This window comes from Homarus americanus, unplaced genomic scaffold (assembly GCF_018991925.1).
Source record: "Homarus americanus isolate GMGI-L3 unplaced genomic scaffold, GMGI_Hamer_2.0 scaffold42643, whole genome shotgun sequence".
Lineage (NCBI taxonomy): Eukaryota > Metazoa > Arthropoda > Malacostraca > Decapoda > Nephropidae > Homarus > Homarus americanus.
In genome coordinates, this window is record NW_024747582.1 from 2180017 (window position 1) to 2194943 (window position 14927).

At 38.2% G+C, this 14927-nt stretch overlaps 1 protein-coding gene across 1 annotated transcript; it reads left to right on the top strand.

The window, feature by feature from the left end:
• Nucleotides 1-1651: 1651 nt before the first annotated feature.
• On the top strand, nucleotides 1652-8174 carry LOC121879727. Its single transcript, XM_042386492.1, has 4 exons — nucleotides 1652-1692; nucleotides 2175-2364; nucleotides 3230-3355; nucleotides 7691-8174. The coding sequence occupies exons 1-4, from the start codon at nucleotides 1652-1654 to the stop codon at nucleotides 7835-7837; spliced, it is 504 nt and encodes a 167-aa protein (XP_042242426.1). The 3' UTR covers nucleotides 7838-8174.
• The last annotated feature ends 6753 nt before the right edge of the window (nucleotides 8175-14927 follow it).

Sequence of the window (14927 nt, forward strand, 5' to 3'; positions counted from 1 at the left end):
AATTCTGATAATAAACAAAAACAGTACAATTCCTACTTTACCTTCTGTGATGTTTCTTGCACGAATAAATATTACAATACATGAACGAACAAAATAATTATACTAAAGCAACATTTATTACCTTGCAAATCGACAATAGTAGCTACCTAACCTGACCTGACCTGACCTAACCTGACCTAACTTGACGCTGTCGACTGTATTTAGCTGCTACATAAATTTACTTTCACATTATAGTACTTACCAATATGCGTGTAAATATGTTGGTATTCTATAATTAGTTGAATTTCCTCTTCTTTAAGCGGCATTTTATCCAAGAGAATGATCAAGGAATGACCAACGTTCTTCGTGTACTCCCGTAATACACCCTTGAACGTTCAGCATTTTGTTTCTCTTACTATTTTATTGGCAATGTCATCGGCCAACAATTTATTTACATATTTTGTGGAGGAGTGCAATAGGCTTAAGTATATTCCTAAATCACAATGGTGGCATAAACACTGTGTCCCTCCCTCAAATTGCAAGTCGGAATCACTATTTTCATTGTCACTTTTTGGTGTTATCACTCGAATTGTCTGGTCTGATACCTGAAGATCACTACCGGTATCTTTATCACTAATTGTCTAACACCTCTTAATTATAATTGACACTCACGGATGTAGCGTAATAAAAGTCAAAACTCGGCACGATCAATGACAGCTGTCACGGTGGCACGAACTAAAACTGTCAACACTCCAACTACCATGTGATCTTAATTCCTATTGGTCAATGATTCTCTAGGAGGCTACAACTAGCTAATCAACAGCCACATTACTTAAGCCTTAGGTTTGGTAGAAGTCGCTTGAGATCGAATTTTTACTGCCAGATTTCCCTTAAGTTTTCACATATTGCGGTTAAACAACAATGTTCCCGCAAAAAACATATATATTCAAATTCAATGGTTATTTTTTTATTAAATTTTAATATAAAAACAAGATTGAATAACGATTGAACACCGACGAATCATATTTGTACCCTATAACAGTTATGGTAGCAGATAAAATACATAATTATCCGAGTCTATTTTATGTGGGATATTATTAAATTTTGTCAAAGTTTCCTGGTGTCAAGGGAATACAAATGCAACGAATAATTCTTTCATAACTTTTGGAGCCATTTTTTGGTTGTCGATAACTTGAGATACAGCCCGCAGGAAATAGTTATTGGTTATTGCCCCCATAGCTTCTAGGAATACGTCATCAAGGTACTGGAAAAGATGTGGTTAATAATATTTTAGTCAAGCTACAGTAAATGAATATGGAGTTATGCATGGTGGTCGTGGATTTGAATGATGCTGGCTAGTGTTCGCCTCCTCCATGCTTTACAAACCGCTTCTTCAGTGTTATGGCTTGCTTACTTCTCCTTACCATAAAGAAGGCTTATAAGCAAGAAAAAACATCAATGTAACAATAGAAATGAAGAACAAAAGAAGCACACCCACCTCTCTTTAACGCTTCTCATGCACTGAACCTTTCCCGCGTTTTTGGCTGAAAAATCAAAAGTTCACCGAATACCCAAAACATTGCTAGGTACCTCCAGATACATATTAATTTTAGTTTATAAAATATAACAAGACATTATATTATTCCACGTAGTCTACTAAAATGAAGACAATATGGACCCATACAAACCTTGGCAATGTGGACATGGTGAAGGGTGAGGTGGGGGGGGGATTTATATTTTTCGATGAGTAATTTTTTCCTATGGCATCATATGTCACATAATCCATGCCCAACCCTGAATGAATTTCCAATTTTCTTCTCGACCAATTATTATTATTATTTTATTTTATTTATGATTTTTTTTTGGGTGGGTGGGATGTTAGTGTGTGTATGTATGTAAATACTTGTCTTAGTGGTTACTTTATGTACATGCATGTATGTATGTCTATGTTTTCCAATGAGTACATTTTGATGAATTGTAATTAAAAAAACTCAATTTGAATAATAATTTGAATGATTAAAATACGATCTATACAAATACATACGATAGTTTAAACTAATAATTACATATCAGTTAATATATTAAAATAATTATTTGTGAAATATGTGTATGTTGCATCCTTGCAATACTGAAGATTATTTCAATGTAATTATTTTTTGCATAATTCAGGAATATATATCCTTCAATTTATTTAGGTATCAGTTCATTAGCAGTAAAAATAAGATACAAAAGTATGTTAGGAAGGTGTACAGGAAGGCCGTGTTGGCTCAGCTGATCGACCACAACACTGAAGAGGCCGACGGCAGTGACCAAGTAACAATGTTCTACCAGAAAAACACCGTTACTGGCCGCATCACAGCTGCCCCCCCGCTACAGACACCCACTGTGAGTCATATAAACAATATATTACTCGGATACATAAATTAATAACACGAAAAACTTATTATTTAGACAAGATTTCATATTTCAGCAAGAGAGGGCGGGTGGGGTGGGTACTATCACACCTTACGCCAAGGAGGTGTAGTGATATTGGCGACTGTAGATATATTTTGATACTCTTATGCTTGAAAAATGGAAATATATATTGTTTATGTCTGAACAATACCAATATGTATCATTTATTTGCTGTATTGAGTAGATTTCTGGGGAAGGAAGGATTAGGGAGGCTGCCCCTCCTTCAATCCTAAGTAACGTCCATCACTGAACAGCTCACAGTATTTATGGAGGTAATTATGGATGTATTAAATGGTTTGGTTAATCGACATATATGTTATTAAATACACATAATAAACTTTTAACATCTCATGGGCTCTCCTTCGTTAAATAAACTTACTAGTAACCATTCTTCATATACCTGCCCTGTCTCAGTATTTGATGAGTTTATTTTAAAATGTATTAATACTGAACATATCAATCTACTTAAACTTGGATAAATATTTGGGTAATTTTTGTGGAAACGTTAGTACGATATTTAATAAAAGTAAAACTATTAAGGTTCGTTAATTAATAAGTTATTCTGATAAAATGTCTAATATTTTTATTTTTTTAAAGCTCCATGTTTGTTTGCTTTTGTTCACAGGAGCTGTTCGTCTCTACTGTTTGTACATCAACACACAGCAGCGATTCTTAATATTAGATCTCTATTGTTTCCCAAGTTCATCACGAGCTTCTGCAATATAAAATGCTCTTCGATAATCCTGTAAGAAAAGTTTATACATTTGGTAACTGTGCTTTTGTTTTTGTGTTTCAGAAGCTGGGTGTTCAACCTGAGGGTGCGGAGATTGTCTACACCCCCGGCACTGTGTTTGCGAAGGAGCAGCCTCGTGGTCGGGGAGGTATTCCTGAGTTCTTGCTGGAGAAGATGCGGCATTTTCAGGTATTTAGGCGGCGTGTGTGGGGGGGGGGGAGGTTGACCATCAGGATTATGATTTGTTAGAACCTGGCCCCAATATAACCTGGCCCTAATATAACATGGCCCTAATATAACATGGCCCTAATATAACATGGCTCTAATATAACATGGCTCTAATATAACATGGCCATTAGAATTACAGCCAAGTAGGGTATGGCCCCAATCATGATGTGAAAATTTGGGGTCTACTAACACTGGGGCCCATTTTGATATCTGCCCATACAGAAGAGTGTAGGTAACAGATGGTTTAGTCATGAATTGTTTTATTTCAGTTTGAATCTAGAGAATTTGTTCCCTTGTCCCTCTTTTAAAGTGCCTGTAGTAACCAGTGTGTTTGTTAAATGTACAGGTTATAGTGAAACTTCTATATAACAGACCCTTGATATAATGGACTTTCATCTCTATATAGTTTGTTAGATGGAAGTTACACATCAAATTGACCCTCGATATAATGGACTTTCTTCTCCATACAGTTCTTTAAATAGAGGTTTTACCACATGTATCTCTACAGGTACAGTATATGAATCATTGCTTAATAATTACTACAGTATATGTGATTATTGTGTGTTAATGGTCCAAGGATCGATTCTACAGCACCCATAAGACAAAGTATACCTCTCACGTTTACCCGACGGTCACTGGTAAGGTGTGTGAGAATTAGAGAAAATCTAATGTATATGTAATTTGATTAGAGAAATATTTATACATCAAATATGAAATGATTTACCTATTTTTAAGAGAACTAAATCTACAAAGAAATGATGCTTAAGATATGATACAGAAATCTTTAGGTAAACATGATTTTTTGAGTTCGTATTATAATTTGTACGCTGGTCATGGGTACCTTTGCTGTTATTGGCTATAGGCTCAGTGATTAATGTATAGGACTTTACTTTCAGTTTAATTGGATTTTTGTGGTGTGTGTGTGTGTGTGTGTGTTTTGATGCTTGGGAAAACACACGTGGCTTCGGCTTCGGTATGGTATCATGAGCGTGGCTGTAGAAGTTTCACGGATGGCGGATGTGTGGTGATGGATGTATACTGTACTGTGGCATTGGTTGAAGTACGGATGTCTTAAAATTACTGGTTGTGACAGACTATAAGAATCACATATTATCCAGAACAGCGTATAGGATATATTAAAATTTAGTCACAATCAATGGAACACAATTTTTGAGTGGGAGTGACTGTCTTTTTATTCTTTAACACACCTGTCTATATCTGTCTGTCTGTCTTTTATCATTTCCTTTAGGAGTCTGTCTGTTGCTGAGAAGTGATGTCCGTGTTATCTAAGGTCAATTGATAACTCCTTTCAAGTTCACCATTTTGTGGAACACTTTGAAATTTGGTGAAAAGAATTTATCAAAAGCATTTTAATTTGACAGTAGAGGATTAAGAAGTTGAGGGGAGGAGTGAAGCAAGGTGTGTGTGTGTGTTGGTTCATGTGTGCACGTGTGTCTGTGTGTACGTGCATATTGTATGTACTGCGGGTTCCTCCGAAATATGGTACAGGTAGCAGATTGAGATCTTGTACAAAATAGTGAAGAGACAGAGTTAACATGGAAAGAACTTAGCCAGAGTCAATACATTAGTGCCTAGAGGAACTTAAATGAATGCAATCTATTAATATTTTGATAAATCTTTTAACATGTTTTGTATGTGTGTGAGAAAATGTAATCCTACCTAATATTTTTATGGCCTAGAGTATAAACAATTCTATGGATCGCTGTGCGTATAAACACTTGAAGGCAGTGGTCGATAACCCAGACTTAAAAAAAAAAAGAGTTCAAGTTGCAAGGTGTTCATGGAAGGTTAAATGTACATATGATGGAAGTAAATATCTGTTAGGGTATGGAAATGAGGGTGTGGGGATAATGCATAGGCCCACTGGGAGAGAATTGATGGTTTGGGGGGTTGACGTGATCGGCGCTCTTCACTTAATATCGAAACTCCAGCTAGCTATAGGGACAAAGGCCATCACCAGTGGACTTTTCCTGTTCCTTGCGTTCCATTTTTGTGAACCTGGGGACAGAGTATGTAATCTTTACCCACTAGTTAAGGGTTAAATCACAATAGGAAAAACATAGGAGTTATTGATGGACAAAATTTCCACTGGGATGTTTTTTACGGTTAATTGAACTTGGGGTAAATTTCCAGGGGGTCTTCAGTGACTGTAGAAGTTTGTGAGGAATAATGAGGTACAGAGTGTGTATATAGAGAAGGAATGTGTAGGTATTAGCAAAGGAATGAAATGGAATGGAAAAATTGGCATGTGAATGATGGAAAGTGTTGGAAAAGAGAGATACTTTACTGAAATGCTAATAATAAGAATGAGAATAAATATAATAAATAATAATAATAAAAAATATAATACTATTATTGGTTCATTTAGTTGTACAGTACATTGATAAGATTTCCTATCTATCCACCAATCTATCTATCTATCTATCTGTCTACCTAGCTTTTTACCTATCTGTCTATCTCTAATTTGTCTACCTATGTTTCTATCTCAAGTGAGAGGTTAGAAGTCTGACCGAGCTATTGTATTGTGTTCTGACCCATTTGTTGTATTGTAGTGTACCAGCTATTGTACTGTAGTTCTGACCCACCTGTTGTATTGTAGTTTGACCCACTTATTGTTATATAGATTCTCCCATGTGTGAGTGAGTGAGTGTGTGTGTGTGTGTGTGTGTGTGTGTGTGAGTGAGAAAGAAAGAAAGAGAGTGAGTATACTATATATGTGTGTGTGTGTTAGTGTATGGGATTTAAGTTGCAATGGGTAGGTGCCAAACTAAGCCAGGGAGTGTCCGTGGGCATAAGGAAAGTGACTTGCAGGAGAGAAAGTGCCACCTCTCCCTCTCTCTCTTGTAAGTGTAGTCTGGAAGTAATACACAAGTGAGAAATTCAAGCAGAGAAAATGCAAGCTGTAGAAACGGACTTTGATTGAAGGGCAGAGAACAGGTAGAGTGAGGGATGACGAGATTAGGCGTGGGGTTGAAAGGGGTAAGGTTGATAGGTGACTGAGGGGACACTCCAATGGTTTGTTCACGTCCAGAGAATGGATGGAAAGAGATTAAGTAAGATAATCCATAATAATGACGTGTAGGGAGGACATTGTAGGGGAGAGTAAGTGTTAGGTGTGGGTGAAGTGTTAGGTGTGGGTTAAGTGTTAGGTGTGGGTGAAGTGTTTGGTGTGGGTGAAGTGTTAGGTGTGGGTGAAGTGTTAGGTGTGGGTGAAGTGTTTGGTGTGAGTGAGGTGTTAGGTGTGGGTGAAGTGTTTGGTGTGGGTGAAGTGTTAGGTGTGGGTGAGGTGTTAGGTGTGGGTGAGGTGTTAGTGAAGTGTTTGGTGTGGGGGAGTGTTGAAGTGTTATGTGGTGAAGACTGAAGACAGTTTTGAGTGTTAAGTGGTAGGACTGTGGGTGGGTAAGTGTGTGGGTGTGAGAGTTAGGTGGATAAGTGTGTGGGTGGGAGAGTTAGGTGGATAAGGGTGTGGGTGGTGAAGACATTTCCCATCTCCTATAACTGGCAGTGGGTGATTAGGTTAAGGTGACACATTTTGTTAGAGGTGTGTGTGTGTGTGATTAAGACTGTGTTGCTATTTGAATGGATTATGTAAGGATTAGCTCCCTCCTTCCAGCTTATTACACCTGATATTAACCTAATCTAACCCAACCCAACCTAACACCTCTCAGGTATTAAAGTAATTTGGATGTAATATTTGATTAATCTTATAATTTTTCTTACATTATCTGAAGATCCTTTGGAGGCTTTGTAAATATTGAGAGAAGATTGACAGTAAAATGGTGATGGTTGTGTGAGAGTAAATAATTCTGATTCAGGCCGTCAAAGGTATTGTCCGATGATCCAACTGACCAATTACACTGATATTTAGACCTGTACATATCCTGTTCTGGACTAATTTGCTTTTATTTGATAATTGGACAATAGTTAATCTGAATGCACTTAGTCTGTAAACACATTTATTTTTGCAACGTTTAGAGTTGGTCGAGTTTATCCCGTTTGTTTAATGAATTGAACTGAGGAACCTTGGACCCTTCCCCCACTCCATTTATGGGTCACCTGAAGATGGGCCCTCCTCCACCCTCAAGTTTATGGTACCTCACCTGATGATTAAACACCCTAGGGGGGGGGGGGGGGTAAATTTGGTTCGGTTAGTTTTTGTTAGGTTAGTGTGTTTAATCAAGTGAAATAAGTTGATCGGCCTAATCTACAGACTATCCTTCTCGTTCAAGATTATTTCCACGGTAAATAACGAGTTTTTTGTCTCTCTCTCGGCAGCATCAAAACAACGTACCCATCCATTTAAAAGGCGGCCCGATTGACAAGGTGCTCTTTGGGTCGACCCTGGTGATGTGTGCGGTGGGATTTGCCGGATGTCTTCACTTCTTCTACGGCATGGCCTTCCCCAAGAAGTCCGTTGATTAAGGAACCATTGTGTTAAGCTAAATAGGGGTCAAATGTATTTACAAATTGGTGAGTTGAAATAGGTTGTATGGTGATTAGAGTGGTAAATTGGCCAGTTGTGTTTATAAAGGAAATATAGTCATGGTTATTTTTTTATATACAATACAGAATGAGGAGAAAAATGTTAACTTAGAGATGTCATCCAACCACTACCGTAGGAATGACCAACTGATTGACAGCAGCATCTTATAAGTAGTGGTCAAGCATTTCACAGGATGTCACCAAGATATGTTAAGTTTGTGTAAATAATGTGATAAAAGATGTGATTGATATTTATGAATAAAATTGCATAAATGTTGATTATTTTTTTCTCGAATTTCATCACGGTCGCAATAGACAACACAAAGGCTGGCTGATTGGCTAGTTAACAGAAAAGAGGTGAAAATGATAAAAAAAATACAATTGAAATTATATCTGATGCCCTTCATTAGAGGTCAAAGACAGGGACAGTACATGATTGTTAAAGGAACGAATTACCTGCATTGAACAGTCATTAGTACAATATGTACTCTTCATAACCTAATCAATAAGCAGAAATTACCCCTTGTTCTTTAAAAATAAACTACCGTACAGTATTTATAAACTGCCAAGGCTTTAAATTACTATCAGAAGAAGGTAAGTTAATTTGTCATTGGAACTTGTTTGGTTACCTTTGATGTATGATTTCCAGGTAAGGTTGGGAGTTACTTATTGCTGTGAAACTGACCATAACTTATCAATTTACAATACGATTTTTTTTTTGTATTTCTCACCTGATTAGACATATATTGTAGAGATGGAAAACGGTAAGAATAGGTTTGGTTATGTGAGGTTAGATTTGGTTTGGTTATGTTAGGTTAGATTCGGTTTGGTTATGTTAGCATTAAGGTGATTTATCTTCAGGTGAAATAAACTCAGGAATGAATCTTCAGGTGAGAATCCTAATTTTAATGTTAAATACCGACATCAGCGAGGACACAAGAATCAACCTTTACCCACGATGACTTTAACCTTCTTTCAATGATAAAAGTTTACCATCATATGAAAAAGTTATCCTCATAGTCGGGGTTGAAAGGTTAAGGGTCATGGTAGTGAAATCAGAGTCCTGTTTTGATGGAATTGACCTAAAATGGACAAGAGAGAAAGAGGAAGAAAGTTAGGGTGATGGAAGGGGTACTAGTGTGTGTGTAGTGTGTAGTGTAGTGTGTGTGTAGTGTAGTGTAGTGTAGTGTGTGTGTGTAGTGTGTGTGTGTGTGTGTGTGTGTGTGGCAGGAAAACGCAAGCTTGAGACTTTAGACGTAACAGCTTAGAGTCATGTACCAAGTGATGTGTTTTGTTGAGGATACCGTAGAGCCGTGAAGTACATTAGGATACTTAATTATAATCACTAAAACTACCACAATCAACAACTATTGACTACTACCATTAACTATAATCACTACACCTACCTACTGTCAACAACCACAATTACTACCATTAACTTCCACTTATCACTTTCAACAACCACCATAATTAACTACCACAACTACCATCGCCAACAACCATTAACTACCACCATCACTACCTGACAGAAATCATTCATTAATAATACATCTCTTCGGTAGATCTCACCCTTCCCCTCATCATCAGCCCTCACCCTCACCCAGCAGCCCTCACTCATCACCAACCCTTCCCCTCACTGCCATCCCTCATTACCAGCCCTTACCTTGAAAATCAACCCTCACTTTCAGCCCCCAGCCCTCACCACTAGCCCTCTCACTTCCTCCTCATCTTCACCAGCAGCCCTTACTCTTTATCACCAGCCCTCACCCTTCCCCTCAGCACCAACCCTCACCCTCTCCGGCCCTCTTCCTTCACGCTAATACCCCTCACCTCCTACCTACCCTTGGCAACCCTCTCATCTTTACAGCCCCTCCCCTTCCTCCTCACAAACTTATCTCTCTCCCCTCTCCTAACCCTCTGTCTTTCCCTCTCCCCTCGCCTTCGTCTCCCTCCTTCCCGCCCTCTCCCCTTCGCTCTGAGCTGCCTTCCACTATTCCCTGCTTCCCTCCTTTCTTTCTCTCTCGCTCATTCTAATTCTCTATATCTCTCTCTCTCTCTCTTGCTCCCTCTCTCATCTCTTTAATTCTCACTCTCTGTATTCTGTCTCTCTTTCTTTTGCACCTTCATTTCTGTCTCTCTCTCTTCCTCCCTCCCTCACTGAACCCCTGCACTCCCTTCCTCTCTACCTCACCCTCCCTCCCTCCACCCACACACTATCTCCCAGTCCCCCCTCCCTTCTTCACCCCAAATAGCCACCCTCCTCCGTCTCCTATACATGATATCTCCCAGTGCCTCCCTCCCACACATATACTGCCTCCAAACACTCACACCCTCCCCTCCATACTGTCTCCAAACACTCCTCCAATCAATCTCCCTCCTTCCTCCCACATAATGTCTCCCACACTCCTCTAACCAATCACTCTCCCTCCTTCCCACCCCCAGATACTGTACTGCCTCCCACTGCTACCTCCCTCACCTCTCACCTTCTCCCTCCCTCACCTCTCACCTCCCTAGGCTGTGAAGAAAATATATATATATTCATGTAGAAAACACTCCCCAAACACTAAAGGTACACGTTTTCAAATGGTTGTGTTTTGTTGACATATGACCTTACTCTTTGATTGGTAAAGTAACACAAGACATTAATACACCATAGTTACGTTTTCGTTATGGTTTCTTATTTATTTGTGTAAAAAGACGAGGTGAAGTGAGGAAGTTTTTGAGGTCAGGTGAATGAATGTATGTTGTGATTGGTTGATGGACTTACCTTGTTTCCGGCCAGCTCGTGTTGCAACTTCCTCGACACCGCACCTTCATCATAAATGCTGTAAAATGAGACTTATAGTTAATTCTTATTTACCTGTCCAGTGTATACATGCTGTACTGTATACCTGTATTGTCCGTATACATGCTGAACTGTATACCTGTATTGTCTGTATACATGCTGAACTGTACACCTGCATTGTCTGTATACATGCTGTACTGTATACCTGTATTGTCTGTATACATGCTGAACTGTATACCTGTATTGTCTGTATACATGCTGTACTGTATACCTGTATTGTCTGTATACATGCTGTACTGCTATGTATACCTGTATTGTCTGTATACGCTGTACTGTGTACCTGTATTGTCTGTATACATGTTAGTACTGTATACCTGTATACATGCTGCACTGTACACCTGTATTGTCTGTATACATGCTGACTGTACACCTGTATTGTCTGTATACATGCTGCATTGTATACCTGTATTGTCTGTATACATGCTGTACTGTATACCTGTATTGTCTGTATACATGCTGTACTGTACACCTGTATTGTCTGTATACATGCTGTACTGTATACCTGTATTGTCTGTATACATGCTGTACTGTATACCTGTATTGTCTGTATACATGCTGAACTGTATACCTGTATTGTCTGTATACATGCTGTACTGTACACCTGTATTGTCTGTATACATGCTGAACTGTATACCTGTATTGTCTGTATACATGCTGTACTGTATACCTGTATTGTTTATATACATGCTGAACTGTATACCTGTATCTGCATTATATATACACCAAACCAAATGCAAACTACTGTATTCAATAAAGTGCACATACACATACACACACGTTGAAGTCTGTGTGTTGACAAAGATAAGTGTTTATGCTTCAGTACATAAAGCATAGACTATCTTGTACTGCTGGTGGTGTGTTGTGTTAATGATGGTAGCTAGTGTGTCTTTCAAGATTGTCATCCACCCCCATGTAAATTAAAGTGTTTCTTGAAATAAAATAAAAAATTCCCTTGAGGCTGCCCTTTCAAGTTTGACAAAGAATTTAACACCCCGATGGATACACAGATACACGACACACTGTCAAAGGACAGATTCTTGAAAGTGTTAAGAGCTGGGACGCCTCAAGTGAGGAGGAGGAGGAATGCAACTTACCTGTACAGCACTTTGAAGAATCATAGAAAATATCTCAACTTTTTCCTTTCATTTATTACCATCATCTCAATAGTTATTTAATACAACCCTTGATTTAGTGGTCACCTGAAGATTACACACCAATTTCTCTCTCATATTAACATAACCCTTTCCTCCTCTCCAGGTAGCATTAGGGTGTTTAATCATCAGGTGAAATAAACTAGGGTGTCTAATCTTCAGGTGATCCAAAGTTCTCATTAAAATTCAGGTAAAAAGTGAGAATTTGACAAGAAAATATGGAAATAAAGCTGATCTTGGGGTGTTTGTTCAAGTTGTTCTCTGTGATTGGTACAACATCTAATTACAGTAAATAAAACCTCAATTAACTACCTATAAGTAGTTAGGTTATGGTATCAAGAGAGGCCTATATCACCATGTATTAAAGTAACCCAATGCTCTAACTCACCTGCTCGACTCATAATACCAACGACCGTAAAACGATGGTTATGGTACACTGTCTTGTTGGTTTTATTATTTTCTAACTTAAAAGTACAATATATATCCAATTTTTCCCCCCTTTTCTAAGCTCTTTCCCTCTACAGTGCAGGATAGCCCCGAGCAAGACCAATACACTCACTCCCTTACACTCCCTGTCAGGTCTGTAAGTGTAAATTGACCAAGAAAGAGATTCATGCGATTATCTGTAAACTTCCATATGAGATTTATTATTTAAGTCCAGACAAAAGATGTTGATGCTCCCCCATTAAGTGTTCAATAAAATGAAAATTAGTTACATCCAAATTAGTGGATGGAATATTGTAAAAAAATAACCAAATTGGCTATTTTTACATTACATCGCCAGTTCTTGTGTAAATAATTACTGTATATGACTTCAAATATGTTGGTACAATATGTTACAACTGGATAATCATTGATAAAATATTCCACAATGTTTAACACAAGTAATCCCAATATGGTGTACTAAAAATTTTATATAAAAATCCTATTGTGGTACTAAAAAAAATTTCCACACAAATAGATTTTAATTTCCAGACGTCGCTCAGTACATGACACTCGTACACTGACTCAAGAAGCCACTCGGTACACTTGACACACTGACTCAAGATGCCGCTCAGTACACTTGACACACTGACTCAAGATGCCGCTCAGTACACTTGACTCACTGACTCAAGATGCCGCTCAGTACACTTGACACACTGACTCAAGATGCCGCTCAGTACACTTGACACACTGACTCAAGATGCCGCTCAGTACACTTGACACACTGACTCAAGATGCCGCTCAGTACACTTGACACACTGACTCAAGATGCCGCTCAGTACACTTGACACACCTTCACATTATATTGGTAAACTAAACAGTATGTATAACAGATTGGGTAATATATATGAAACAAAATGACTTCCTCTGTTTTATTTTGAAGTTTTTAATGCAATACAATTATATTTCTGTTTTTTATGTTGTCTTTGCTTTAGTATTTCCTACCCAAACCTTACACCGTTGGTCAATACCTCAAGGCCTAAGTCAACGTGTAACACAATCAGGGATCAAGAGCCGCAAACATGAATAATAATAAAAAAAAAATATGAAAACACCTAATCTGTAGCACTGTACATTTTTTTATATATTATATTAAATACATATATATCCGAATAAAAATATTTCACACGCTTCATGGTTTGCAGTTATGGGAAAGTACACACACCTCTCACACCCTAATAAAGATGTACGGATACACCGAACACGTCTACAAAAGTTGCCTCCCCGTCCCTCCCTCCCTGCCTAAGTTTCCCAAATAACGACAACGGTAAGAAGAGCAATGCCGGGGGCCCCCAAATCCCTGACCTTGTCACACTTCTGGAGGGATTTACTTATGGACTGTTAACTCTGCAAGATCTCATCACTCAGGAGCCCTTACAATACAAATTTTATTTTGATCTTGGACAAACTTTAAAAAAAAAAAATTCCAATTAAATGTGGATAAGGAGTGAGAATGCAGCACTTACTTTTAACTCTTATAAATCAGAATGGTAATGAGCAGTTCATCTCTGTGGACAAATGTGCCATCATGGGGGAAACAAGCACAAAATAATATGGATCCACACATCTTTTTCTTTTAACGTTCTACCAGAGATTGAGTATTCCCAGTAAACTTCAGAGAACAGTCCAGACCAGGCAAATGACACATTTAATGACTTGGTCAAAAATTTGTACTTCACACAAATTTTAAGTAAAAATTATGCATTCAAAAAACCCTATGAGAGGAGGATGCTTGACACTAGGTAGCAAAAAATCATAAAAATTGATCTGGCAACTAACATGCAGTTTCAAGTTGATTGCAACCGTGATCACTAACGAGAACAAACATGGGGCTCAACAGGACGATGATAAACTTCAGTCAACATAATCAAGCTCTCGACGGCATAATACCTCATAGAAATTCATTCAATACTGTACAACAAAATAACTACTTAATACCACAATATGTTTGCATTTTTCAACTGCATAAAAGGCTTAATGGCTATTGACTGAAATTTGCCATTTTTGGGGGGATATAAGCTGCAGCCTCCCCTCATATGTTTCCTGAACAACTACCAACACACACAGCTCTTTAGATCAATGATAAAGGTAACAGATGCTGAACACTACATTAAATACTGTGGACATCAGCAATTAAAGGCGGCACACAGCCACCACAGCACCTAACTGTACGTTTGAATTTTCATAATTGCTTTCTTAAAATCAATTATCAAGAATGAAAAAATAATTTCCTTCTCGGATTCTATACAATGCGGATCGTACAAGTGGACCTTACACTATATTCATTTTCTTTCATGGGACACTATAAGAGTTAGCATAGAGCAGTAGTACATAAGAATCTGAAGGCATTTATGGAAGGAAGTCAACTTGTTACAAGCCAGACAAATGTCATCCTCTGACAGACATTTGTCTACAAAAGACAAAGACTGACAATTCTCAACTTGTAACGAGTGTAGACTAACTCTTCTGGCGATAATTTTCAATCTGGACGATAGAATAAATCAATAAGGGACCTGGGCTTTAAGTGGGGTCCACTCACTTTGCACTGAAG

Excerpts from the sequence above, each read along its gene's own strand:
- LOC121879727 (XM_042386492.1), top strand. The coding sequence starts at position 1,652 with ATGGACCCATACAAACCTTGGCAATGTGGACATGGTGAAGG. Across the intron at positions 1,693-2,174 it reads CAATGTGGACATGGTGAAGG|GTATCAGTTCATTAGCAGTA; the intron begins GTGAGGTGGGGG and ends CAATTTATTTAG. Across the intron at positions 3,356-7,690 it reads AGAAGATGCGGCATTTTCAG|CATCAAAACAACGTACCCAT; the intron begins GTATTTAGGCGG and ends CTCTCTCGGCAG.